Raw genomic sequence first — 27917 nt, 5'->3', positions numbered from 1 at the left:
TGACACTTTATTGAATTTTCTTACTCTTTGTACTACTTTTCTGGTGGATTCTCCTGCATAATATCCCAGTCCCTAGACAAAGCATTTTCCCCTCCTGCTACCTGTATCTCCCAGAGTCAGCACGGATAGGCACCATCTCTACCAACACTCAGCCTCACTGCTCCTTAATGTTTTCACCTACTGGCCAAGACCAATACCTGGAATGTAGGGAACACCCACAGCAAATGTTATCAACTGGGCGGCTGGGTGACCTTACCTATATTCAGGATTACCTGAAACACTAGATATGAAAACGCTTTTTAAAATGCTAGTGATGGTTCAAGGCAATAGTTCTTGCCTGGAAAGATGGCGGAAGAATGAATAATGTAACATGTTATTAAATACCTGTGGAGCCCCTGCTGTGTGAAAGGCTCTATACACACCCATGTAACAATGATGACAATTTGTCATAATTTTTAGTCACTCATATTAGGAAGCATTGAACAGAGCCTTTGTGTCATGGTCATAGATCCAGGATATGGAACAGATCAGAAGCGTTGTGAAGCCCTCTCCCACCACTCCTGTCCCCAGCACCCGGTCCTGTTTTCAAAGCTCTCAGTAATCAGGGTGTCCTGTTCCCACCCAGCCTCGGTTCTTGGTCCTGGGCTGAGGCCTCACCAGTCAGGTAAGCCCAGCTCCTGTCTGCTCAAGTGGTTCCCCATCCTCCAGCAGTGCTCTCCCCTCATCCTGCCACCACCCAGCCCTCATCTATTGTTTCTGGCCCATTTCTGGAGTCTCCGCCGGCACAAGGCTTTTCCTACAGCTCAAGCCATTCGATACTGAAGAGAGCACAGCCTGCTTTACTCCATGAACTTTCACACTGCAGAAACATAGGGCTTCACATATGGCAGGCGCTGGTGAGCTCCCTAATGGCCAAAACAACAATGTCAATGGCCACGTCTCCTCAAAACATCACACAGCATCCAGTATATTCTAAGTGCTCCACAGGCATATGCTAATTGTTAGAGACTTTGAGAGAAAATGGCTCTGAACCTACAATCAGAAGTGGACACAGCAGAATCTGCCCTTATCATGGGATAGGGGTATAGTCATGGGAGTGGGGCCCTCTCCCTCCGTCTGCCATGAACATGGCGCCAGGCAAGGTCACCCACAAAGACGATGTTTGATCTCATTACCAATTCAGTCCCCGTGGAAACCCTCACCAGGGCCCTTAATTTCTTGTGTTAAAACAACAAATGAGGTGACCCCAGCACAATCTCTAATAGGTAGCATGGGTCAACAATTATTCATTTGTACTAGTGCTTTTCGCATGACGGGCTGAGATGAAAATTTGTCCTCTTCCTGGCAAGAGCTATAAATTAGTTTTATGCTACTGTTAAACCCAGAGGCAAAAAAGGGGAAGGGATTGGGAGTGGGGGAAGGGCAGCAAATAAGGCTTGACCACTTGCAGCAATGAAGCTACTTCTTGGACTGTGTAGACAAGGGGGAGCGGACAGCCGAAGATAATGAAATTGGGCCAGTGAAAAACACTGATGCAGAGTCTCTGACACAAGCCAATGAACTCTTCAAGGATCCGAAAGGAATCTTATTTTTCTTTTTAGCCCAATATCTGGCAGATTTGCTGAATGAACAAACTAGTAAATGAGGGGATATATGCAGCAAATGGGTCTCTCTTAGCCAGATCCCAACGAAACCAGTTAGGTCACATCCCTATGAGTTTGTGAGTTCTCTAGGGCCAGATGGAGCCACTTAAAAGGGTGGTGTTTATCAACATTTTTTACATGTATTGTTCCATAAGACATTAAGTGGGAAAAAAAAACAGCTTATAAGAATTTGCATGTAGTGTTTAGTTACTGATGTTTAAAAGGCCTTGAAAAAAGGTCACACCAAAATGTTAATAGTGACATTTGTCAGGACGGTGGCATTCTGAGTTTTCTATTCTCTTCTTCATACTATGCAGAATTTTCTAAAAATCTGTGTGATGAGAATACTTGCCCTTCTAATCAGAAAAAAAAAAGTGTTGTGTGCGCGTGTTATTTTTTTTAAATCTACCATCCTCCCTTAGTTATCTGCTACAAAAAGAGAACAGTGGTGTAGATCATCTAGAAGATGGGAAAAATCACCCATGCTTGACTCTGAATCTGTTACATACATTTTTTCCCCCAGAAGATTTATCTTCCTAATTATGCTTTGCTCTTTACTTAATATTAGGATTAGTTCTAAGTCCCTGAGCTCCCTTGCCAACTAATGAGCTGAACTATATGGCCGGAAAAGTCAGCTTGGAATGAAAAGAAATATGAGCTGCAGATAATCCACAGGCACTTAAGTGAGCGTTGGCTGCAGACACAGAGAGGGGAGGGACGCTCTGGGGGGCTCAGATCTGGGGGGCTCAGCTCCCATGGTCGAAAGCCAGACTCCTGAGGCTCAAAACCGAGTTCTGCTACTATGAACCTCGAGGTCTTAGGAAAGCCCCTTAGCCTTTCTGTGCTCTCGTTTCTTGTTTCTTCATTTGCAGACTGCTAGTGATGACAGTCTCCAGCTCCCAGAGCCCAGAGGAGGATTAAATGAGAGGAGGCGTGTAATGCATTTAGCATGGGCCCTCAGCAGGTGTCACCTAGATCGACTGTGTGTTGGACACACCCTGCCATGATTTGTGTCCATACAGTACCTCCTTCCAAATGAATTTCACTATTTATAACACATTTTAACATATTCCTCGTATCCTCGAGGAAGGGAGGCCGATTTCATCACTCTCATTTTACAGTTATAAAAACGAAGGCCTGGAAAAGTGAAAAGAGTTGCTCTTGGTTTTGTAAGGAGTGGAAGGACGGAGACCACATCTCAATTCTCTGCGAGCCGGCTTTGCCCTGCCCTGCCACTGCCCAGAATCTATGCCTCTCCTCCCTTTCTTAGCCAACACACGGAGATGTAGGTTTCATCAAGATATGGGAAGATGAGCCAGGCAATTACTGTTAAGTGCTTGGCCAAGATCAAATGCAACGCAAATGCCCAAGTCTAGTAATGGGGAGAAACTGAAAAGACTTCCGTTCGTTCTGGCTCCTGGACATGAGGCTGGTACGTTAGAAGGGCTAGGACTGAGGACTTGTCATTTCTGTGTTTTATGGAGGAAGGCTTCAGTGCCATTAGCAATTTATCTTCCTTCTGAAATATTCTCCAATATTGGTTTCATGGAAGAATTTTTTGGCAGTGGTGGAGTGGGGGAAAGCATGGGGAGGAAGAGAATAATATCCTTCCAAACTCCCCTTCCTTTACAGGTAGTTCATACAGAAATCCATCACTTTCCAGACCCTTAAAGTCCATTAGCTCCTTTGTTGCCTCCCATCCGACACTTCCTTCTTTTCTCTCTTACCTTCCCTCTCCTCCCATTAGGTTCAGCATTAAGAGAAGAGAAAATGAAAAAAGACGGGGCAACTTGCATTCAACCCTCTGCACGAAACGGGGCAGGATGCCGCCCTGACCATTCTCCTAGAAACCCCTCCCTGACCTCTGACCGCCTCTGCCACCCTCATCAGAAAACCCCGCTTTGTGACAATAGGGACCATGTTTGCTTCGTCCGCCAGTTTGTGCCCCATACCTAGTAACTGCTCAACATACATTTGTTAAATGAATGAATGAGTGGACAAATGAATGAATGAATTCACTATAGAACAGCAGAGCAGTGTGGAAATCATTGGATGCTGTTGAGGAAAGTGCTGTTTGTTTATGCGGTACTACTGAAAATGGAGAGGAGGGGGAGCCTGGGGGTCAGTGGGTTTGGCTCAGGTCATGATCTCACAGTCCTGGGATTGAGCCCTGCGCTGGGCTCTGTGCTTGGCAGGGAGCCTGCCCCCCGCCCAACACACACACTCTCACTTGCATGCTCAGGCTCTCTCTCTCTCTTTGAAACACATAAATAAATCTTAAAAAAAAAAAAAGAAAAGAAAAGAAAAAGAAAAACCACCAAGAGAAGGAAGCTGCTTCTAATTTCTGAACACGAAAATCCAATTAAACTAAATAGCAAATTGCAGGCAGTCATAAAAATGAAGAATTTATTGGGGCGCCTGGGTGGCTCAGTGGGTTAAAGCCTCTGCTCAGGTCATGATCCCAAGGTCATGGGATTGAGCTCCGCATCGGGCTCTCTGCTCAGCGGGGAGCCTGTGTCCCCCTCTCTCTCTGCCTGCCTCTCTGCCTACCATGATCTCTGTCTGTCAAATAAATAAATAAATAAAGTCTTTTAAAACAATGAAGAATTTATTAATTAAAGCTAAGCTCTCTAAAAGAGTGAATTTCAACACTTTGAAAAGAATTCAGAAGCTAAAGCAACTTGCCATTCTGTGCTTTAAAAATTCCCTCAGATTTATGCTTCCCTCCTGCCCCTCCTGTGAAGTCAAGTTTATGTTCCAAGCTCTGTCTGGCCATGGGGGCTCTGAGGACTGACAAATTACGGGGTGCCTTGTGAATCAGGCAGCCCTACTGCCTGTGTTACAGAGGTACTTTTGAACCTGCAAGGACCGAGGGTTGTTAAAGAATCAGAGAGTGAAGAGGAATGTCTGAGATCTCTAAGAATCCTCTATCTGATGGCAGAAGGGCTGTAGGGCAGGCTGTAAGTAGGCGGGAGGAGGACAAGCCAGTATAGCTCCTCCTCCTCCTGCTCCAAGTGCAGTTCGTGACCCCGCAGCTCAGACCGAGGAGAGGTTGGTGAGGAATGCAGAGCCTCAGCCCCAGCCCAGGCCCGCTGACCCAGAGTCTGCACTTGCCCCAGATGTCCGGGGCACTCATGGGCACACTGCCGGATTTGCGGCGCGCCTGGCTGACCCGCTTTCTGTCCAGCAGTAAGAGGAGTTTTGCAGCTTGTGATATACTACAGGGGACATTATGGGATTTATGCAAGTGCAAGGCACAAAGTGCCTTTGGATTATTCTGAGCTTTACATACTCTTTTCCTTCTAAACATTCCCCAGGGCATGGGGAAAAGCAGACAGACAGGAAGCAAGCTGAGCCCTTGGGGTGATCCTAGAAGCCAAGCAGCAGGCGCGGTTGGTGCATACTGCAGCAATCCTGGCCTGCAGATGGGGACCCAATCTGCTTCCCCTTGGGCCAGCTGGAGGGCCTGGAACACCAGTAGAAAGTGAGCACCCTCCGCTGGGGCACGGGGGATATGTGAACAAAACGGGCCCAACACTGAAAGGTAGCCATGGTGAATTCTGGAAGGAAATGCACTTATGGGAACAATTTCAATTGCCTTGAAGTACATTGGGCTAATTATCTTAGCGGACACTAATAAACGCTGTTCCTTAGAGACACACGGTGACTGTAATAACTCAAAGATGAATATTGGATGAATTAGTTATTAGGGACTGGCCAGACCGCTAACCTCCCAAGCCCAGGAGGGCAGCTCTTCTCCCTTCTGCCTTCCTAGGCTTTCCCCCGAAGCCTAAGATTTTTTATTAAATATGTGCCCAGCTACTGGGAGAGCTTTAGAGTCAATAAAACACCTGCCCCTACTTCGCTTATAGGGATTTACTTGGAGCCGGCCACTTCCCATGGTGGTACTGGTCCTCCGTCCTCGACTGCGGCGAGGGGGGTCCCCCCTGCAGAGAAGGAGGGAGCTTTTATTCAGCCAGGCACTCAGCCCAAAGTTACAGTTAGCCTCCTCTAACCCGCTGACATGCACTGGTATTAGTTTCAGTCCTCAGGTGCTAATCTCATCTCAGAGAGTGACTGCCACCCCTAGAATAAATGGGCTGGCTACCCCACTCCACGCATGACTGGGAATTCCCTCCCTCTACTGCCTTTCCACCTGGTTCCAGGCCCCGCATCTCCCTGGGAGTGTCAGCCCACAGGACTCTTTTTTTTTTTTTTTTTTAAGATTTTATTTATTAATTTGACAGAGAGAAATCACAAGTAGATGGAGAGGCAGCCAGAGAGAGAGAGAGAGGGAAGCAGGCTCTCTGCTCAGCAGAGAGCCCGATGCGGGACTTGATCCCAGGACTCTGAGATCATGACCTGAGCCGAAGACAGCGGCTTAACCCACTGAGCCACCCAGGCGCCCAGCCCACAGGACTCTTATGTAACCAGAGTTTGTCCCTGCTGTGACCTTCCTCCCCAAACTCCAGTCCCCTAGGTATTAGCATCACAGGCAACCAGATCTTTGCACAATGTGCTCATTTAATAGTGACCTAGAGACAGTGGCCACATATGCCACTCCCCTTCTTTCCTCTGTTCATATAGAGCTGGCAGGAACATAGAGCATAACAGTATCTCTATGCACTTACACATGTGTGTGTGTGTCCATAAAACCATTACCTAGATCAAGAGTTAAAATATGTCCAGCCCCCAAAGTGTCCCTCAGGTCCATTCCCAGTCAATATGCCTCCCCCCACAAAGTCTCTGTCAGCATAGATCAGTTTCACAAGTTTTTGAACTTCACAGAAACAGAATTAGTAAGTATATACTCCTCTGTGTCTAGCTTTTCTTTATTCAACACATTTTTGAAGTTGAGCGCATTGCTGTGTGTAGGAGGGTTCATTCTCTTGTTACAGCTGTGTAGCATTGCATTGTGGGAATTTACCACAATGTATCCATTTAAAGGACATTTGAGTGGTTTTTAGATTTGGAGCTATTACAAATTGATCCTTCTATAAATATTCATGTGTATGTTTTTTTCCCCACATAATGCTCATTTCTGTCAAGTGTTGAATATTGCCATTAAGGGTCTGAGGTTTTATTCCACTTGTAGGCTCACAAAGCAGCCTGTCCCAGTTTCACAGATGTTGGTGGAAGACACAAGACTCTTGGGTCAGAGATGCAGGGCAGTTTCTTAGCCCCAGCAATAGAACCACTAGGGTATTTGCCTTTTGGCTCAAGTTCCTTGAAACCCAATTCCCACAGGGTAGTGTAGAGAGGGCAGATGATGTCTGCACCCACAGTAGGTTGCATTACAAAAGCTTAGAGACCCAAACCTCTTCTAATGTACAGTAAGTGTGCCTGCCCTTCACTCCAAAGGAAGATATGGTGTCTGTGTCCCAAGGCTATAAGCAAACCTTTCCTTTGCTCCAGAGAAACTCTCTCTCTATTCAAGGCTGTTCATTACAAAAACATCCTTGAAAACATGGTCTGGAATAAAGGACATTTGAGGGCCATGCTTGCAAGATGTGCAAAAAATTGCAAGAGATCAATGAGATTTGCTTCCCAACAACTGTATGCCCAGGAGTGGAACTGCTGAGTCAAAGGGGCTGGCGAATATGTAGCTTCCACAGATACTGCCAAAAAAAAAAATTTCCCAAAGTGATTGTATCAATGTGCACTCCGAAGAGCAGTGTATGAGAGTTTCAGTCACTCCACCTCCTTGCCCACACTTAGTGTTGCTGATCTGTTTCATTTAAGTCATCCTGATGTGACCATACCTCCCGTTTTTGTTTGTTTGTTTGTTGTTTCTGCTTCCACAAAGCAGGGCTGCTAAAAAGTTATTGACAATGATGGTTCAAATCATTATGAAAACCACTGCCGTGGACAGTATAGATCAGAGGCTCTAGGGAAGCAGACAGACACACAGAGCAAACTTCTCTCAGGAAACATGCATTAAAGGTATAGAAAGTACGAGGTAGTTCCTAAGCAGAGCAGCTGGTCTCAGGGGAAGGTACTACCTATCCAATGCTCTCCAGGCTCGCCACCATGGCTGAGGGGCCTCAAAGAGGAAAAAGGGGTGTGCAGGTGGGGAACGTGAGAGGGCCAATGACCTGACCTGCTCAGAGGATTGTCTAAACTTTCTAGCTGCACCACGCTGGCCAAAATGCTGGGGAAGGATGCTGAAAGTGAACGATGATGAAGGTGATAGCCATCACTTATTGAGTATGTGAGTATGTTCTTACTCAGAACTATGTTCTGAGCCCTAAGCTAGGCTCTTTACCTATATTTAACCACTCTGTACATTGCAACCACTTTCCATTGGCCAGGGATGAGATGGAACCAGTCCATAAAAGCCTTTGCTACTGAAAACATTGGTCTTGAGTGAGACTTGTCAGGGAGCTTTAAGGGAGATTTGGAAAGGCTTTGGTGTTTTTATGATTTCATCTAATTCCAGTATGAGCCTAGAAATTATATTGGGTGAATTGCCTTAGCCTACTTCTCAATCAACTAGCTGGTCAACAAGAAAGACAATAGTAGTGAACACAACAATAATGGTAATAATATCTTCTTACTCTGGACTAGGTACCACACGATGTGCTTTATAGCTCATTCAGTCCTCGCTTCCACCCTATGATATAAAATAATTCCCACTTTATAAAGAAACGAAAGCTTCGACAGGTTAATTAATGAATCCACAGTCTCACAGTTTTTAGTAGCAAAGCCAGGATTCATTTCCAAGTTTGTGTGACTTCAAATAGGTTTTCTGTCTACTCTGTAGCCCTCTCTTTCCATCTATGCTTCATCGAATGACACGGTTTCTATTTTAAGGACAAGCTTATAGGAAGGCTTAATTTGCTGAAGAAAATTATTTGGGAATTTAGCTTGCTGTTGAAAGATGGTCCTATGTGTGAAATGACCTCGTCCTCTGCTGTAGATTTGGGCCTTTCTCGTGTTAGTATCAGGATGTGAGTTGATAACCATCCTGGATGGACTAGAGGCCACATCCGTGCGTGGGTGCAGACACGGTGTTTGTCTGCACCCAGTGAAGCCATACCCAGGCTTAATCAGCCAGGAAAGAGGCAAGTCCTCAGGCAGGAAACCGGGATCCTAACAGGGGGTCCAAGTGGTTTCTCTCAGAGCCTGGCCATGAAGGAGGAGGACAGTGTGCGAGCATGAGTTCATCAGTGTGGAAAACTTGGAGACTGGGATCCAGGATGGACAGACTGTAAAGTCCTAGAGAACAGGCCTAATATTATATACAGTAAGCGAGGCCTGACCCTAAGCACTGGTCCGCTTTGAAATTCTAGTCAGAGTGAACTCAGGAATGCTTCTACTACATTCGATTCTGACTCAGCAAATAAAGAGTTCAAAGATACAGCCAGGATCAGAGACACCCATGAATGAACACCTCTTGGCATCGCCTCCCGGGATCCCTAAAGATACTAGAAATTCCACGGTCCCAGCAGTCACAAGCTAGGTACCAAAGGCTACTCTAGGGGTCGGGGATGGGGAAGGTACAGAGCTCTGACAGAGAGGGCGGAATTTGCAGTTCCTGGTCATGATGTCTTAAAAAAACAAAAAACATGGATGGCATATGGCCTTGGAGCAGTCTGGTGGTCAGAATGTCTCACCCAGGACATGCCTGTGCCTGATCGCAGCTTCGAAGTTTCCATTTGTAAATGTAGCCAATTGTAACCACCTGCACGCTCTCCAGGGTGATGGTGTGGACTCCTCGCAGGGCTCCTAGCCTGCATGAGCAGCCCCGCCACCCCAACCTGCGCTTGTCCACGCCACCAGAAGCGGTGCTCCCAGTAGGCTAGGCACAGCCCCCTCACGTCCCTCCTTCTGTCTTAGAGACATCCAGTGGACATGCTCACAGCACCAGGGCTCCAATTCATTTATTTTTCACCTTTAAACTGCTCACATGAGCACCAGGTTTCACTCACCAGTTGCAGATAGAAAAATCTGACGACACAAAAAGTTGCTTTTAAGAAAAAAGTCTTTCATCTACATGACTCGTAACACTCATTAGCAGGTCCAAAATCTTGCAGATGAAAGGCAGAGTCCAAGAATCAATGAAGACTCCGTTTTTGGACTTCAGTCCCCCCCCTAACATTTGCAGGGTTCAAGGCAAAAGTGCAAATGGAGGTCCACATCCTGACAAGTCCAGACACTTACAAGTAAAAATCAGGGTAAGAGACTCTTCAAACATGTTCCACCCTCCCACTGTAATAATTGTGCCTTCATAGCTATCTGCATGGCCACAGTCCCCGGCCAATGACCCGTCTCACTTTTTTCCTAATGAGGCTTAATCCTGCACTGTGAGAGGTCTCAGGCAAAGGCATGGGAGGCCCACCAGCCACACATCCAAGGTCTGTGTATATCCCCCCAAAATAATCACCCATTGGCCACATCTCAAGTTTAACGGTCCACCTTCTGGATGTTGGATCCCAGGAATAACTTAACTGTAGGAAGCTGACCTAGAGCTATTGGGTAGAGAATTCCAGGATCCCAGATGTCTGGAGTGTGGGTTACAAGGCCCAGTTCAGAGGCTCTGGGTAGGCACAACCCATTAGTATCTCATCTCATGAGGAGGGGTACAGCTGGAGGAGGGCCAACAAGCTTTGGCTGGACTGAAGTTACTTCCTGGTGACTGCAAGCAGAAAATAACTAATAAGGAAGTATGGGTGCATTCAGCCTTTTTTTAAGTCAGCAGTCCCACCGAGGCATGGGAGGGGAAAGTGGGTCTAGATCTGTCTAGCAGATAGGCAGATTTCCAGGGTTGATCCAGCAGACTGTCCCTCCAAACAACGTATAAAAAGCAATCTGCTGTCGATAAAAAGAATGCCTGAAGCTCAGAGTAATCTTCATAAAGAGTAAATGCAAATAAAGTACCTCTCTGACATGAAAAGTATGTTCGACGCTTTCATTTTACTTTCTATGATGACAGCTAAGCACACCTCATTGCCCTCCTCCTAGCCAGAGTCCAGTGCACACTCTATGTCCCATCGCTGTCGGGTTCTAAGCGAGGAGCCCCCAGGAGACCTTTCTGACATGCCCACAGCTGTGGACACACATGGACACACACACCCACACTCACCCCAGGCATTTCTGTAGGACCTGAGAATAGAAAGTAGAGGACAAAGGCTCTAATTGAAAACAAACAGCTTTCCCATGGATAGGGTCCAGAACAGGGTTCCATTTATAAGTCACGCATGCATTCATTCACTCCAGCAACAAGATTTTATTGAGAGTCTACTAGATGCCACACATGGCAAAGTGCCAGATTTGCCCATTGCTGGACGAGGTGTGGGGGAAACTAATCACAGTGCCTTGCCCTCAATGGCGTGCAACCAAGTTGAAGAGAGAAGGCCACGAGCTAGTGATTTTCAGTGTGAGCTTCATGAAGTCTTCGCTGCTGCTTGAATTCACTGGGCAGGGAGAATGATGGCATCCATCTCACAGAGGCTGATGGGTCTCCCACAGACAGCACCTGTTGGGACGGTGGCTGACCCATACAAAGGATATAAAGGACAAGGACCAGCACGCTCCTCATATGTGAAGCTATCACTAAGGCACCAACGGGCATGACAAATATGTAGCCAGACCTGTTGCATGTCAGGTACCGTGTTAGCAGCGAGGACATGTGAACAGTAAGTCCCTACCCTAAAGGCTCTCAAAAGGCAAGAAACTATTTAGCTGCAAATCACCGGACCCTGGGCAGCCAAAGGCCGGGATCTAGGAACTAAAAAAGGTCCCTGAGAGCTCAAGGACTGAGTCATATCTTTTGTGTTCAAAATGTCACCCCCATAGCCCTTCCCAGCCCCTCACAGAGTGATACTGTACTGTATTTATACGATGACCAGGTTGGTCAAGAGGTTTTTGAAGTCATAGCAATGGTATCTGTGTAGACATCCATATGGACCCCTCTCGTTGCTCTCTGCCCTTGGACCTTGGTTTTAAACAGTTTGTCCACCAGAACTGTCACGTTCCTCTTTTCTAACTGGTGAATGTCATACATATCCCAAGACCTGAGGATTTTGTGCACTTGATAACTGATATCTCCTTGCTCAACTTAAACATAATGTTGATCATCAGTCAAGAAACTGCGGGGCACCTGGGTGGCCCAGTGGGTTAAAGTCTCTGCCTTCGGCTCAGGTCATGATCCCAGAGTCCTGGGATTGAGCCCCGCATCGGGCTCTCTGCTCGGCAGGAAGCCTGCTTCCCACTCTCTCTGCCTGCCTCTCTGCCTACTTGTGATCTCTCTCTCTGTCAAATAAATAAGTAAAATATTTTTTAAAAAAGAAAGAAAGAAAGAAAGAAAGGAACTGCGTATGCAGTGGTATAACAGAGGCAAGTAATTATAATCTCTCAGAGACAGTCCTTGAGGCTTGGCAGCCAAATACAGGAATATTTAGGGAATAAGCTTCCAGGCCCATTCCTAAAGTAAAGAATCCCTCTGAAGCATTTAAACCCATCTTCATGGCTTGAAAGCCACAAATTTCATCAAGACGAGTCCATTTCTAGCATTTATTATTCTGATTAACTCACTACTAATTTTGCCAATGAAAACCTCTGCGAAATGTTAATTAGCAGCATCTGGTGTAGATCAGAAATATGGATACTAATTGAGGCAGTTGGAGTCATTATCTCTGGAGTGTGGCCTTCCTGATAAAATGCTGGATGATCCCCTCAAAGTGTGAATTCCTGATTAGGGAACTGACAGCCCCTAGAGTGCAGGTTAAAAAAGGTATACATTCATATCACATTCCCTCCTCTGAAGGACTTCAGAGAAGATTACAGACATTATCATGCCGTCCCTAGGAAGATCCCATCCATCTGTGGACCAAGTATAACTAAGTCAGGGGGAAACGGATCATGACATACATTTGCTAATGAAGATGTCCCCACCCAGGTGACAAAAGCCCCACGGTTGTTTTCTGTCTCAGCTGAACTTGTGTTTTGTTTTTTTTTTTAACAGTTTGGAAGGCATTCCAGAGTCCTTCTGTGTTTTGTGGGCACGTGTACAGTCAGTCTAGGTTTTGAGGAAAAGAGGTAAAGAGCCAGGGCGTCCCAGGAAAATGGAATAGGCAACATTCAGCCTTCCACCTAGACCGTCCTTCCCGGCAACAATGAAAATTTGTAAGCACTACAGAGTGGGACCTGGGAGTAGTTATAATCATTCCCTCATCTTAGCAGACCTGATTCTGGACTTGAGTTGGGTCTTGATCTTATCCCCAAACTCTGATACCTGCCTGGAAATGTTACGCCCTCCCCCATCTGCTCTTCCTATGTGTGAAATGCACCTCTAGGGATAACCTCACTGCCTCTGCCCCTTTGCTTAAGCACCAGAGTCCCTGGTTAAGGTATTCTCACAAATGAGGGCACGAGCAAACACAGAGCAAATGCCTGTCGTTTGAAACTGGGTACAAGCCCTCCTTCAGCTGAAACGCCACAGCAAGCCTTGCTGCTCAGAGAGAGCAGATGCTAGGGAAAGGGTCACGCGATTTTCCAGGGGCAGCTTTCCTCTTTGGAGGCCAGGATTTGGAGGGATAGCCATTACCAACCATGGAAGTGTGGCTGATCAAATTAAGGCAGGCGTTTTTTAAATTCAATTACACCCTCAGTGGAAATGGCCTCACTAATGCTTGGGGAAAGAATTATACCCAGTCCATAAAGCCTAACACTTCTAAACCCAATTTTGTACATTATTCTAAAGGTTAATTCAAGATCTCTCTTCCAAACGGGAAGTTAAATACAGCCAATGGGAGGAAGGCGTCTGCTGACTGACTGAGGAGTTTATCAGTCTGTAAGAGTTCATTAGTTTTAATTAGTGTAATCACTAATGTTGCATTAACAGTTTAGTGAAGAAAAGTAATTACTCACACATCCACTGTATTAGATGGGAAGATTAGAATTCATTTTCCAAAACGATTAGCATTTTGCCAATTAAAAGAATCCTTTTCTCCCTGCCAGGAGCCCTGTGACCTCAGTCACCCAAGGATCGTTTCAATGAAACATATTTTACATCAGAAAATGGAGCAGGACAAAGTGAAGAATTAAGGCAGTGTTTATTCTCAGAGCCTTCTTAGGGCACAGCAAGTGCCCGGGCTCGCTGAGTTTATAATGTTGTGCTCTATTTGCACAGTCACTCACTTCAGTCCCTTTGGATGACGCCCCCAGCTTTGTCTCCCTGCAGCAATTAAAAAATGAAAATAGGGTAGTGAAAGATGAGGCCAAAAGGAAGCAACAGAGAGTCCATGTGGAACGGCCATTGCTAAGGTCCTCTGGTTGGACAAGTATGGGGTTTTGCCACTGGCCCCATCCTGAGTGCACAGGAGAGCTCTGAGGCATGAAGCTGTGTCTCCCGGGCCCCCCTAATGCCTTCCCCTGAGCACTGGTGCCATCTTGGTTTCTCAACTGCTCTCCAGCCTTCGGGCTGCCTCTGCTCCATCTCTACCAGCCCCCATCTACCCAGCCACTTGGGACATGTCATCTCTGCTGTTTGCCTCATCAGCCAACTTTTGACCTATTTTGTTAGGGCATCCACTCTACACCTTGACCACTGTAAATGTCATTTCTCCCTGACTGGAACAGCTACCTCCCCTACTTTGTACTCAGAGCCCCACCCCCACCCCCACCCCCATGTCCTGCAGCTTTGCATTCCATATTACACAAACTCAGAGTGAGCTACCGAGGCAGGAGCATGGATCTTACTCTGTCAGGAATTCTCAGCCCCTTGTGCATATTAGGGGCTGCGTACATTTTTACCAAATGCTTAAATGAATTGTAGGCACGCAACCGTCTCCCCACTCTATCAGCCTCATCAAATTTCAGCCCAGGAGGCCCAGCCTGGTCAGATCAGCAAATACCACAGAGGGAACAGAGACATTCTCGTACAGGTGGGCCTTCCCTCTGCACCTGTGCATCTCACCCAGCACCCTTTCCAAAGGGAGCCGGTCCTTGTTGAGTGCATCTCTGGGCTCCCTTCTGGTAGGTCTCTGATTGGCTTTGGCCAATGGGAGGTGCTGGCAGGAGTTTGGAGGGAGGGAAGAAAGGGACACCAGGGTCTTTCTTCCTTACCCTCTCCCTACTCTGAGTTCATGTATCTGATATTAGCTGTACAGAGCAGGATACAGGAAATGGAAAACGGATGAGGAGAAGGGCTTATAGAGAATAATGAGCTCAGAGACCCATTTCTGAGAGAGGAATTTCCGTATGGTCTGTTGTCATGGGTCGGGCTTGTGACAGGAGACCTCAAGGCAAGCTGATGCTGGGGTCTCTGAGCCCTTATGTTGGCCTGGGCTCAGCCCAGAGTGCTCCCCAAGTGCAAGGATCAGTGGACCAGGGCAGACAGAGGCAGGCACGGACCAAGGCAGGAGGCCACCAGAGTAATCACCCCAAATCATATCTAAATGGAAATGCCATCTTGATGTAATCCTTGATGTCCTTATTAAAGCTGTGTCACAGTCATTATTTCATTTGATCCCCAAACCACCCTTGGAGAGAAATATTTTGTTGATAGGGAAACTGACTTAATCAGGCCTGCTGGACAAGTAAACGGCCAAAGAGACCGAAGTCGGCTGACATCCAGCCTGTGATCTTTCCAGTCTGTGATCTGTGTCACCTTTGATTGATATGGGCTGTATTCCTGGCTGCTCGCCTTATGAGCCCTGTGACTTTGGGCAAGTGATATAACCTCTGTGTTTCTTCATTGCTAAGACAAATGTATTATGTTTCTCTAGTGATTGTTGTAAAGACAAAGTGAGAAAGAGGAACTTTTTAGAGGCTGGAAGAGGGGACAGAGCTTGGGGCTTTCCATGAGAGGCTGAGACCAGGCCACCTTGAGCCTAGCTGCCAAGCCTGAGTCTGGTGGAAGGATCTGGGCAGGGGCTGGCCCCTGGCTGACAGAGTATGTCAGCCCTGGGCTTTGTACAACCCCAAGGGATGGGAGGAACTCCTCCTCACTCACAGATTAAATGGTACATGCCACCAGCAGGCAGGTAGGAACTAAGCCAGATTTAATTTTTTTTTTAAAGAAATTAAAAACTAAATGAAACAATTAATTTAAAAAACACCAAATTTTTGTTGCCTAATTCTTAGTAGTGGCTATAACCTATTTAGTTCCCTTCCTATATTTAACCCTAAAGGTAAGTCAGATTTATCACTAGCAGGATTCTAGAACACAGCCTCGTCCTCCATGGCCCTGGTAGGCATGCAGGATGGGTGACAGCAGGCTGCCCATTAGCTTCTGTCCAGAAACTGGGAGAGAACTCCCAAAAGGACCCCAGGAGCTCCCAGTCCAGGTCTGCTGCATTCCCTGGGGCAGAGCATGGAAGCAGAGCTGGAGGTGACCACTCCAGGAGCAGAACTAGCTTGACCCCCAACTACCTCCAGATCACCTCGGCCCCACGGGGACCAGCCTGGTGCACCATGTGGGTGACTGCCATGGACGGGGGGAGCCCCTGATGCCCTAAAGAAAGAGAAGCTAGCCAGGTCTCCACCATCAGCCATCCCTGGAGCCCAGGCAGCTATAAACCCGGGCAGGCCTTCACCCTCACCCTCTACATGCTGGAGAGGGAAGGAAATGAGGGGAGGAGGCAAGGGCCCAAAGGTACCTGTCATTCTTCTGAAAAGTGCGTGGAGCGCTAGAGCAGAAGGGAACCGGGACTGGAGGCAGGGATAACCACAGGGAGGGGAAGCGGGAACAGAGCTGCTGTGTGCCGAGTCAGGAGGTGTGCACATGGATGCCAGTCTTTCACTTATGAGCCTTGGGACTTTGGGACTGTTACTACGGGAACCTGTTTCTTCAGCTGAAATCTATGAATCGTAGTCCTCGAGTCACAAGGAGGACCCTCACGAAAATCACAGTTAATGATATGCACCCTAATGTCTGTGCCCCCCCAGCCAGAAACATGGGTTTGTTTTGCTCACAGCTGTACCTCTAGCACCCTCTGGTCTGGCCATAGAAGGTATTCCATAAATGTCTACTGATGCCCAGTCCAAAGGAGCCCTCTCAGCTCCTCATGTTTATGAGGGCATTTGTGGACACACTGCCATGAGGTCAGGATAATCTGAGGGTAGAGGGCTCCTTGCGTTGAGCCCCCAGGAAGCTGCTCTGGGGCGGTGAGCTTGAAACAGGGCAGAATGTGGTGGTGAGGTGAAGTCCCAGGAATCAGAGTGAGGCTCCCTCCCTGGGAACGGCAGCCCCGTTGCACCTAATCAGCTCTGCACCTCAGGGCCTGGGAGAAGGGCACCCAAGACAGCACAGCCCCTGGCCGCAAGGGAAGGACAAACGGGCACTTATCGAAATTTTGTTCTAAAAATAATAACAATGATGGGGTGCCTGGGTGGCTCAGTGGGTTAAAGCCTCTGCCTTCAGCTCGGGTCATGATCCCAGGGTCCTGGGATCGAGCCCCTGAATCGGGCTCCCTGCTCAATGGGGAGCCTGCTTCCTCCTTGCTCTCTGCCTGCCTCTCTGCCTACTTGTGATCTCTGTCTGTCAAATAAATAAATAAAATCTTTTAAAAAATGTAAAAAATAAAAACCACAACAATGACAAGAAAGGGAGGCAGAAATTCCCCTGACCCCCAATGCCTGTGTAAAAATATTAACAGTATCGAAAAAATATATATATATATTTTTTTTTGCTTTTTTTTTTTGTCATTGTTGTTCTTTATGACTAGTGACCATCATAATGTATGTTGAGGGGGACATTGCCTATTTGTTTCCATATCTTGTTAAAGAATCACCAAGACATAAATATTGTATTTTCTTGGACTGAATGTTCAGAATCGCAGCCACCCAGGGCACCTACCTCGATTTTTTTTTTAATGTACTATTATATTTGGAAAATCTCTTTTTTTTTCAGGAGGAATCTTCTATAGGAGCTTCTATTTTTTTTTAATTGGAAAAAAAAATCTAGATTCTATACCAAAATGAAATATCATGGAGAAGATTTTACAATGTCTCAGTATCTAAATCTGGAAAAACACTCAAAACAATTAATTGTGTCTCATAAAAGCACTTGTCAAATCAGATAATCACGAGTGTTGGCAAGGACGTAGAGAAACTGGAGTCCTCTTACATGGCTGACAAGAGCATGAAATGGTGCCGTCGCTTTGGAAACCACTCTGGCAGTCCCCTCCTTTTTTAAGAAATAAAGCTTTCTCTGGGCACCTGGGGGGCTCAGTTGACTAAGCATCGGACTCTTGATCTCTACTCAGGTCATGATCTCAGGGTCGTGAGACTGAGCCCCAGGTCAGCCTCTACATTCGGCACGGAGGGTGCTGAAGAGTCACTTTCTCCCTCTCCCTTTGCCCTCCCCTTTCTATAGAAGGAAGGAAGGGGGGGGGAGGAAAGAAGGGTGGTAAGGAAGGAAGGATGGCGGGGAGGAGGGCGGGAGGAAGGGGGAGGCAGAGAGGGAGGGAGGCAGGGAGGGTGAGAGGGAGGGAGAGCAAGCAAGCTTTCTCTACCTGCCCTGGGACGTCTGTTTTTAACCCTTGGCATACCTGGGGAGCCTCGGCGATGCCAAGAGACTGGCCTCAGCCGCTGACCCTCTGCTCTCTCTCCCACAGTATGTGTCCAGCTGCCGTGCCATCGCTCAGAGCGCGCCAGAGCAAGGCAGCTTCCCCCCCCACCACCTCACCCACCACCACCGCCATCACCGTCCCCACCATCACCTCCGCCACCACGCTCGCCCGCACCACCTCCACCACCAGGAGGCAGGGCTGCACACTGCCCAGGTGACGCCCTGCATGTGCCCCCTGTTCTCCTGCCAGTGGGAAGGCCACCTGGAGGTGGTGGTGCCCCATCTACGGCAGATGCACAGGGTCGACATCCTCCAGGGAGCGGAGATCGTCTTCCTGGCCACAGACATGCACCTGCCTGCACCAGCCGACTGGATCATCATGCACTCCTGCCTGGGCCACCACTTTCTGCTGGTGCTTAGGAAGCAGGAGAGGCACGCAGGGCACCCCCAGTTCTTTGCCACCATGATGCTGATCGGGACCCCCACCCAGGCCGACTGCTTCACCTATCGCCTGGAGCTCAACAGAAACCATCGGCGTCTGAAATGGGAGGCCACTCCCCGGTCTGTTCTCGAGTGCGTGGACTCAGTGATCACTGACGGGGACTGCCTCGTCCTCAACACCTCGCTGGCCCAGCTCTTCACCGACAACGGCAGCCTGGCCATCGGGATCGCCATCACGGCTGCGGAGGTCTGCCCGTCAGAAGCCGAGACGTGAAGCCGGAGGCCACTGGACGTTCAGGCACAGCCACCTGCCCCCAGACGCTCTACCTGTGTCCCTGGGAATGTCCGGAGGCCGAGACTCCAGGCTTCTTTTTATTCTTCTCCCTCCTTCCCGCCTTCCTTCCTTCCTTTCTTTTTTTGTCTCAGGTACTTTGTGGTATTTAGTATTTGTCCTCCGTGGGCATTAGAGTAGGTAAACAGCCTGTGATTCACGATCTTGGTGTGAGGCCCGTCCCGATTTGTCCGTATAGCTTCACAGAGCATTTGTAACCCGATGCGATCAGAATGGTGAGTTCCCGCACCCCCAGTGCCCTTCTCCACTGCTTCCCACATAAGCAAAAGCCACTGAGACCACGAAGAGGACTGCTGGGGTTGAGAGGAGGTTTAGCGTCTGAATCCTTTCTTCCTTCTCTCTTCGTCTATTTCCAACCGAGCTACCTCTGAGGTGTGAGGACAGCAGGTTGGGGAGGGCGACCTGGCCAGCTCAGAGTTAGGTTTCAGACCAGCCAGACACAGCTCTGACACCTTCCCAGGAACCTTAGGGTCAGAGCTAAGCTGCCTGGATGTGAGGAGACGGGGTCTCCTCTGAAGGCCAGGGCACCAGACTGCCGGGGACATCCCATCATGAGGCTGCCAGGGGGACCTCTGTTGGCAGGCTGCCAGAGGCTTGCCATCAGCTTGGGCTGTCCTTCCCTGCACTGGGTCAAAGCCCTCATGTTTATGGTGCTCTCCTGAAAACCTTTTTGCCCTGTGTTGAGCAAGTAGGAGAAACGAACAGGCAAGATGCAGGGGATGAGAAGCCGCTGAGAAGAAAGATAAATTAATCTCCCACCTCTGGGAGGGCATTCTCTCCTCGGAGGTTTTATTATCAAATTGTAAAATCCATCAATCCTTTCACTGGGGCGGAACTCTTCCGTAACACGTGAAGAAACCCACTTTACTCTTGATATCCTGTAAAGCAGAATCATAACTCGGCATCAGACCCAAGGAATTGGGAGGGTGTGCCAGGACCTCTGACCTCTGGAGGTCAGAGGTGACTCATACACCTGGGGCAGGGGAGAGGAGGTCCTCTTTCTTTCTCTTACAGCACACAAACATTGTCCCTGGTCAGCTATTGCCAGCTTCCTGTTACAGTGCGAATGGAAAGGTGACAAAAATCCATCTTGCCTCTACATAGACTGCTTCCTCATGTTTGCTTGTCAGAACAATTCAACACCTTCTTGTAGAAGTTTCTCTCGTGTATTTGAAGAGAGTAAGCATGTTTAAATGGACTTTGTCTCTTCTGTTCAAAGGTGAACACTGTTCAGCCTTCCCGGTATACCCTCTTCTCCCTCCTAATGTTTGTGTTTTCTTTGGCTACACTTTGGTCGCTGAAGAGCATGGCACCAAACCCAACACAACACTCAGCAGAATTGAGTGAGCCTTCTGCCACGAGATGTGGCTCTCTGGCCCGTTCCCTCACCCCAGCTATCTCGGCTGCGTCTGGGCAGCCCTCCAAGTGAGTACTTAGTTTCAGGCAACTTGCCCTGGTTCGCCATCAGCAGTCTTTTCCCCACTAAAAATAATTGATCCCGAAACACAACACCCCCCCCCATATTAGATCATCCTCCAGTCACCTCTGTTGCCAATCCACACCCCAAGCACCAGAAGGGTGGTGGCAGTCAGTAGAAGATTCCCTAAACCAGCCCCTTCTAGTCACACAGCAATCGCTGAGGCCAAATCGTGGGGCCAAACTTTGGTCAGGTTAGAGCCCCGAGGGGGCCCATAAACATCGTATCACTGCCTGAGGCCAACATCAGGTCATGGTCGCAAGGAAGGGGTTGGAATCTGCTCACTCTGTCAGAACATCCTACCAGGGTACCAGCTCTGCCCTTGAACCACACAGACGCCCAGGAACAAGCTGAGGCTGGCTGGCCAGCACAGGAGAGACGGGCTCACTTGGTTCCTTCCTTTACCCACAGGCCCTTCCCCAAAACCTCAGATCTCCTTGCCTGTAAGTCATACTTCAAGAAGCCACAGTTCCACCCCTGGTTCCTGATATTCAGCAACTCTGAAACATTTCTGTAGCATCACAGATGCCCCAGACAAACCAACAGACAAAACCTCAACGAGAATATAATTACAGTCCACAGGGCCTTAGAATTCCTGCAGACACCACCTCTGCCTTCTTCTTGTGCTGTTACCTGAGCCAAACTGGGAATAACTTCAGGTTGTTATTGCACAGAAGACTGGATTATGAATGGGGGACCCCAGACAGGAACTTGTATTTTGGGTACTTAGGAATGTTTAGAATAAAGGGTAGGAATGTTTCCTTTTCATCCATCTATGAGGCTCCCCAGAAGGCCTCCCTCTCCGTAGCCACACGTGAGGAATTAAAGAAAAAAGAGCAAACCAAAAACAATGACGAGAGAAGAGAAAACAGCACCAACAGCGTGTTGTGGTGAGCTTTACCGCTACCAATGGCTCCCACATTCCAATCTCGGGTTAAGTAAATCCTTGGCAGCATCCTCAATTTACTAGAAAAAAATAGAGATTCAGAGACACCAAATGACCTTCCCAAGGTCACACACCAAGTGGTTAGGGCCACGATTAGAACCCGACCAAATGACTACAAATTTGGTGTTCTTGGAAAAGGAAGACTGACCCCAAACATTCAGCAGTGTTCCCTCCCACCTCCTCAGTGGACTAATGGTCCCAAGGGTCAACCTGGTCTTTGTTCTGGGATACCTGAAGGATCAGGGAGAGAGAGAGACTGGAGCGCATTTGCTCTTAAAGGCAGCTCTGCTGGAAGAACTGGTCAACCTAGAAGCAGAGGGTGGGGTGGTGGGAGCGGGTAATGGCTGTGGAGTCTTCCATGCCCTCGGGCTCCAGGATCCTCATTCCTAGATTTCCCAGAGTCTGGAGTCTATTGGTGAAGAGCTCTGGGATCTCATGACCTCATTCATACCCAGGTGCTGACTTAATGACTCACCCTCTGAGGGGTATCTGGATTTTAAAAGTAGGCCTAGGACGAGAGCCCCACTTAGAGCAAGAGAGGGTGAGTCACCAGTGCTTAAATTCCAGGCATCTGTGAGAATGATTCTTTTCAGGAGGTATGGATAGTCCTCCTTGGAGGCTGGGTCTACATAAACAGTCGTTGCTGAGATGGAGGTCGGCCCATACAAAGAAGGTTGTCTTGAATGGTCTTGGCATGAACCTGCATCTGAAATAGATCCCATCACTCTCCGTGGCTACTTTGGACATTTTAGAAATGGGCCAGGTTAATAATAGTAACAGTACTCGTGGCTCCCATTTATTGAAAGTTTAATGTGTAACACAGTAGGTTGAATGCTTTGAATATATTATTCTCATTTCATCCCCATAACAACCTTATGAAACAGGTACTTTTATTGTACCAGGGAGAAATTTGAGCTGAGAGAGTTTGGACCTTGTTTAAGGTCACACCGCCAGCAAAGAGTAGAGGTGGGTCTGGAACCCACATGTCTAACCCCGCAGTCCCAGGCTCCTGACTGATACAACCTTGTGCTATTTCTATGAATTTGTGGACCCTGAATGGTATAGAGGCCTTTTGGGGCTAACTGTGCCCTTTTGTTTCTCCTGTTTCCCCACTCTTCTCTCAGCCCAAGACCAGGCTGCTGGGCTACAGCTGGTTTGTATACCAGTTGCCAAACCTTTTAGGAATTCTACAAGCTGACTAAGCACAGCCATCACTAAAAATTAAGTTATATAAATGTACAATTAGTTATAATGAAAACAAGGGTAACAACTATTCAAAACTCCTCACTTCCTAATTGTCTCACTATTCCCTTATTTTCTGTGCTCCTGAGACGACTTACATTTACCATAACTGTATGGCAAACACCGCACAGTGATGCCCCGTGGACTCCATATTGGATGATGTCACAGCAAAAGCTTAAAACTGGCTGTGGTGGTAGTGTTTACACTCCTGGAAATAGGCAAACATGATAAACCAGGGCTTTTCCTCTTTAGAGAACTAGCTGTTAAATGTTTACCAAGACATCTCTTTTACACACAGAGTGTAGAGGACAGAGGACTTTGGGAGGAGAAGTAAAATTTTGTTGGCCACACTGACAGAGACACAGATTACAGCCAAGCTAGTGGAACAGCAAATTACAGGGAAATCACAGTCTGTTCTGTAGAAAGGAGTCTGGGGCCTCTAGGCAGCTTCAAGGGCATTCCTTGCCCTACCCCGTACCCAGCTCGATTGCAGTTAGTGCAAGAAGTTCTATCTGATGACTTTCATGCAAAAGTCACAGCTCCACAAAACCAACCTATTGGCCATCTCAGTCCAGAAAGTAAAATCAAGTTCTACAGGAGTGGATGATACTGTTACTTGTTCTTACAGGTCAACTTTCTTATCTCTACATGTAGACCAAAACCCCATCTAAAGAAATATTTCACTTTGGAAAGAAGAAAAGAAAAAGAAATACTTAACTTGGAAAGTAGTGATTGGAAGTATCCCACATCTGGAAAGGGCACCATGAACAGTGGTGTCAAGTATCACAGAAAATGTGTTACCACTGAAGTAGGACCCCTACACTGCACAAAGCTGAGGGACAGAAAAGGTAATGAGTCAAGGGACATCATGTAAAGAACAGAGCCCAGTACCTCATTTTCCTACTCTGGCTCCTTCACTCCACTGTAACCCAACAAAGGATCCTGTTCATAATCTATAGCTGAGTCTCACCAATACTCTTTCTAAATGAAGGGCATGGTTCCCACTAGGGTAAAAGTCACAGGAAACTCTGGGCTGTGTTTGGAAGTAGGCAGAATCTCAAGGTCAACAGCAAACTCAGTTACTCTGACCCCAGTGGTTTCATTGTGAGGGATGGAAGGAGTGAGGCTTGCTGAAGCTTCCACTTAGATCTAATTTCTGGTGGAAGAAGAAGGGACTGTGGACTGGACATCACAAAACTACGCTTCGATTGAAAGTTTAGCTACAAATGACATTGAAAATAGCGTCTCCCAGTAGATTGTTAGACCTTCAAATGATTTGTTCTGAAAATTTCCATCAAGAACTAGTGAGTTCTCTGTTGGGCTAACCTGGGGAATGGCCACCCAAGAAAAACCTCACCAAAAAGAGATCCAAGAGATCTATTGTAGATAAGCATCGATCCTTTTCCCCCAAATCAGGCTATCACGTGGGTTACCTACATGAGTTCGAGTTTGTCTTTTCCAGTATTGTATGAAAATATTTTACCTTGAGTACTGTAAACACCCCCCTTTTTTTTTAACCTTTTTTTAGGGTATTGACATAAGAAAGAGAAAGGAAACTGAGAACCATTTTATTTACCCTGAATTGATGTATATATACTTTTCTAGGCTTTCTTACGATGTTAAAGACAGCAAAAAGCAAACGTAGAACGCTACTTTACCTCTATTCTGTCTCCCATGAAGAGTGTTATTAAAGTGCAATTGATATTGTTTTCCTGAACACTTTGGAGTTGTTTTTTGGTGGTGGTAGTGTTTTTTGTTTTTTGTTTTTTTTTTTTTATTGTCTCCTTACAGGCTACTGTACAACATGCGGGAACAGAAATAAAATGCTACTAGGGAAAGCAATTATCAGAAATTCGCCAGCTGCCATATTTGACTTATGTTTCATTATCTTCCTCCCCTTTTCATTTTTGCCTGTATTTCAAAGTCGTAATTGGATGTAAGGAAGAGAGTGCTATAGAGGTGAATAAAAGCCTTGGCAACTCTAGCTCAGTGCGTGGTTCAGCCCCAGGGGGACCAAAGCCGCTCTCACTGGATTGCAAAGAAAGGGAGAGGCATTTGCTCCCCTTCCTTCTTTCCTTCCTTCCTTCCTGGACCTCTTATCTCGGCTCTCCCCTCCTTCTGCCTGACAACAGTGTCCCTGAAATTTACTTCTGGGCCTATCAGATCAGTTGTCAAGGGAGCCTTCATGGTTTAATTCTTTAATTTCAGGCCACTGTTAGTTACTCGCAAGATCGGGATTGAGCAAGAGTGCTAATCCTATTGCCTGTCAATTCACGTTAACCTCTATCTTCTTCTCTACCTCCTTATTCCCAGAACCTGTTACACGCTCTCACAAAGCTTTACAGACATGGCCTTGAATTGATCTGAGTGATCACACTGACCACATGGCTGGCATGAATATTCATGAGCCAGGTGACTTCTCGGGCCCTGGCCTCTCTTGGGACAATTCTGCATCCCTTGCTATTCCAGGTAGCTGCCACTTCCCTCCAAAGACCTTCAAAGCCATGCACGAAGGTTGTTTAGTGCTAGAAGGAGACTCCACTGAAAGGAGGGAGAAGCTGACCTGCCTGAGAGTGACCAGAGAGGGAAGCCCTGCCCCGGCCCCACTCTGGGATCTGGGGTTTTCATTCCCAGACTTTAACATGCTTAAGAAATATCAGAGCTTAATTTTGGGGCCGCAGAGCCAAAGATCTCTGATTGAAGAGGTCCAGAGTGAGACCCAGGATTCTGATTTTTAACACCCTCGTCTCTGGAATTTTGCTAAGGGTCTGGCTGACCATTAAATTCTCAGATCCAGACCTGAGCTCACTGGCGACAAAACCACAGGAAACCAAGGAGACGATAAAGATTCCCGAGGAAAAGAGCTGGTCCTTCCATAAGATCGAGGAAGGCAAGAAAAGAGGTGACGGGGAAGTGGCTGACATTTCATTCTGATGGAGAAGCAGTAACCACTTAAATAGCGATCAGAAAGGATCTAAGAAGGGAATTCAATAGGGGTTCCCTATAAGCAAATAGTAGAAGGGACTATTCTTGCATCATTCAGGGACAGACACGGAGGGCTGTGAGGACCGACATGGAGGGCCGACGGACCGAGGAGCAGGAGAAGTGTCTGTGTGGGCAGAGAAGTCTATGTGGGCAGGATGCCAGAGCTCATCAGCCACGACCCATGACCCAGGGCTAGCTGAGGGAGGCCAGCCCAGGACAATTCCCAGTACCGTGTGTCACCCAGCGACAACCCCTGCAGCTTGGTGCCCTCGAGAAAGGACTGTGTAAATCTTCCCAGGAGCACAGAAGGGGCTCATCTCTAAGTCCCTGCCAAGTTGGAATGATAATTCATATTTAAATCTCTGCCCCCAGCGCTGACAGGGAGTTACCTAGCAAATCCCCAGGGAGGCATTTATTTATCCTGCAAATCTCGCCAGGATGCCTGAGCAGGGTCACCGTCTCAAGGCCCTCCTTGGGGAATGTAGAATTATCAGCACACTTTCTGAGGCAGCTCAGACCTAAGCTCCATGTAAGCCCTGCCTACAGGGTGAGAGAAAAGGAAATCACTGAACTGCTTTCTTATTAGCCTGGAGGAAGACAAGATACCCTCTGCACCCCCTCTGCAAGAGGGCCAATGGGAAACACGTCTATTAAGGATCTAAACCAGGGGCATGGATTACCAACCACGTGGGAGGCAACTACCTCTTCCATTCTCTCCTCCTCCTGGGCTCCGGGTCCACTTTCTTTAATACACAGGAGATAGACAATTTTTGAGTTTTTACACTGGACCTAACAGACAATTCTGAGAATTACAGATAAAAAAAAAAAAAAATAGAACAGAGTCGCCTGTGTGGCTCAGTTGGTAAAGCGTCTGCCATTGGCTCAGATCATGATCCTAAGCTCCTGGGATTTAGTGCCACATCAGGATCCCTGCTCAGTGTGGAGCCTGCTTCTCCCTCTGCCAGCGACTTCCCCCACCACTTGTGATCTTCCTCTAACAAACCAATAAGTAAAATCTTTAAAAATAATGAAACACTCAAACAGGAAATCAAGCTCCCCCAAAACATCAAAATGCTTCTAGATCCTTCAAAAGGCAAACTCAGTTTGCCACCTCATGGTCCTGCTTTCGGCATACAACGACAGAGGTCTAGACTGCCGGGCAAAACTCAGGAAATTCTCCTCAAAGGCTCGAGCTTTCCCTAAACACCCAGCTTTGCTTCTATAGACAAGGAGAATTGGAGAAACCCTTATCGTGGGGCAGGTTTAGAGTAGGAGTCATGCCTGGAGGAGGAGGCTCAGTTGCAGAATGGGCTCCAGTGGGGAGACAGCAGTGAACGGGGCTGTGTAACAAAGCAGAGGACACCCAGTTAAATTTGAATTTCAGATAAACAGCAGCAACAAAAAAAATTTAGTATATCTTTTGCAATACCTACAATACGTAATATACATACTTATACTAAAAAAGTATTCATTGTTTATCTGAAATGTGAATTTAACTGGGTGTCCTGTATTTTTATTTGCTACATCTGGCAAACCTAGGAGGGAAAGAGTCCATAAAGGACCTTCATTTTACTGAGAGTACAGGTTACTATCCAGAGCAGGCCCTCAGGGAGGGAGGGTTCCCCCCGCCTTACAACTTTGCCCCTAATCTGAGGAGCCAGGGATGTGGACAACTCTCTCTGGCCGCAGGGCCGCAGGCTGTGCTTCTAAGACCCTGCTGCCGCATCCATGGCGGGTTTGCTCTCTAGGGGCACTTTGGTGGAGGGAAACTGGAATCTCCTTCTTAACAAGACCAGTTGGATTCAGATCTCTAAGTCTCAGACACCCCCGAGCAGAGAGAAGCCATGGCAATTTAGAAATAGTTCCCAGTCTTTGTGTCCCACTAAGAAGAGTGTTTCAGAACGCAAAGTAGAGGTATCTTTAGCTTGAACAACAAAATCCTGTTGAATGCCTACTGTATGCAGGGCTTGCTGGAGGATACCAAGGGAAGAGAAGATGTGGGCCTTGCCCTTGAGGAACTTCTCAGTGCACTTGAAGCAACAAAACAAATGCACTTATGCTTGCATCAAACAACAGTGCAGCAGCCCTGCAGCTCCCAGGCAGGTGGGCAAGAAGAGCGGCGGTGGGGCTGGTGTGCAGCTCTCCATAGATTCGGCCATAAGGAGGCAATAAGCCCAAATGGGCTTAGACAGTTTATTATTTGCAGCAATAAGAACATTTTGGTCCAGGTTCCTTGAGCCCTAATCCTAACAGGATGCTATGGTGAGGGTCAGGTGTTGCCTGCTAAATTGGGGGTACATTATATAAACCCTGAG

General features: G+C 47.4%; 1 protein-coding gene across 1 annotated transcript in view; it reads left to right on the top strand.

Annotated features, from left to right (window-relative positions):
- The window catches only part of SIAH3 (siah E3 ubiquitin protein ligase family member 3), a 71616-nt gene extending 47282 nt beyond the window's left edge, over positions 1-24334 (top strand). Inside the window, exon 2 of the mRNA XM_032314965.1 lies at positions 18206-24334. Coding sequence (XP_032170856.1) covers positions 18206-18874 — 669 coding nt within the window. The 3' untranslated portion in view covers positions 18875-24334. The remainder of the gene's footprint in view (positions 1-18205) is intronic.
- The last annotated feature ends 3583 nt before the right edge of the window (positions 24335-27917 follow it).

The sequence above is a fragment of the Mustela erminea genome, chromosome 15, assembly GCF_009829155.1.
Source record: "Mustela erminea isolate mMusErm1 chromosome 15, mMusErm1.Pri, whole genome shotgun sequence".
Taxonomy (NCBI): domain Eukaryota; kingdom Metazoa; phylum Chordata; class Mammalia; order Carnivora; family Mustelidae; genus Mustela; species Mustela erminea.
Note: the sequence above shows the minus strand (reverse complement) of the source record. Positions and strands in the feature narration are given on the sequence as shown.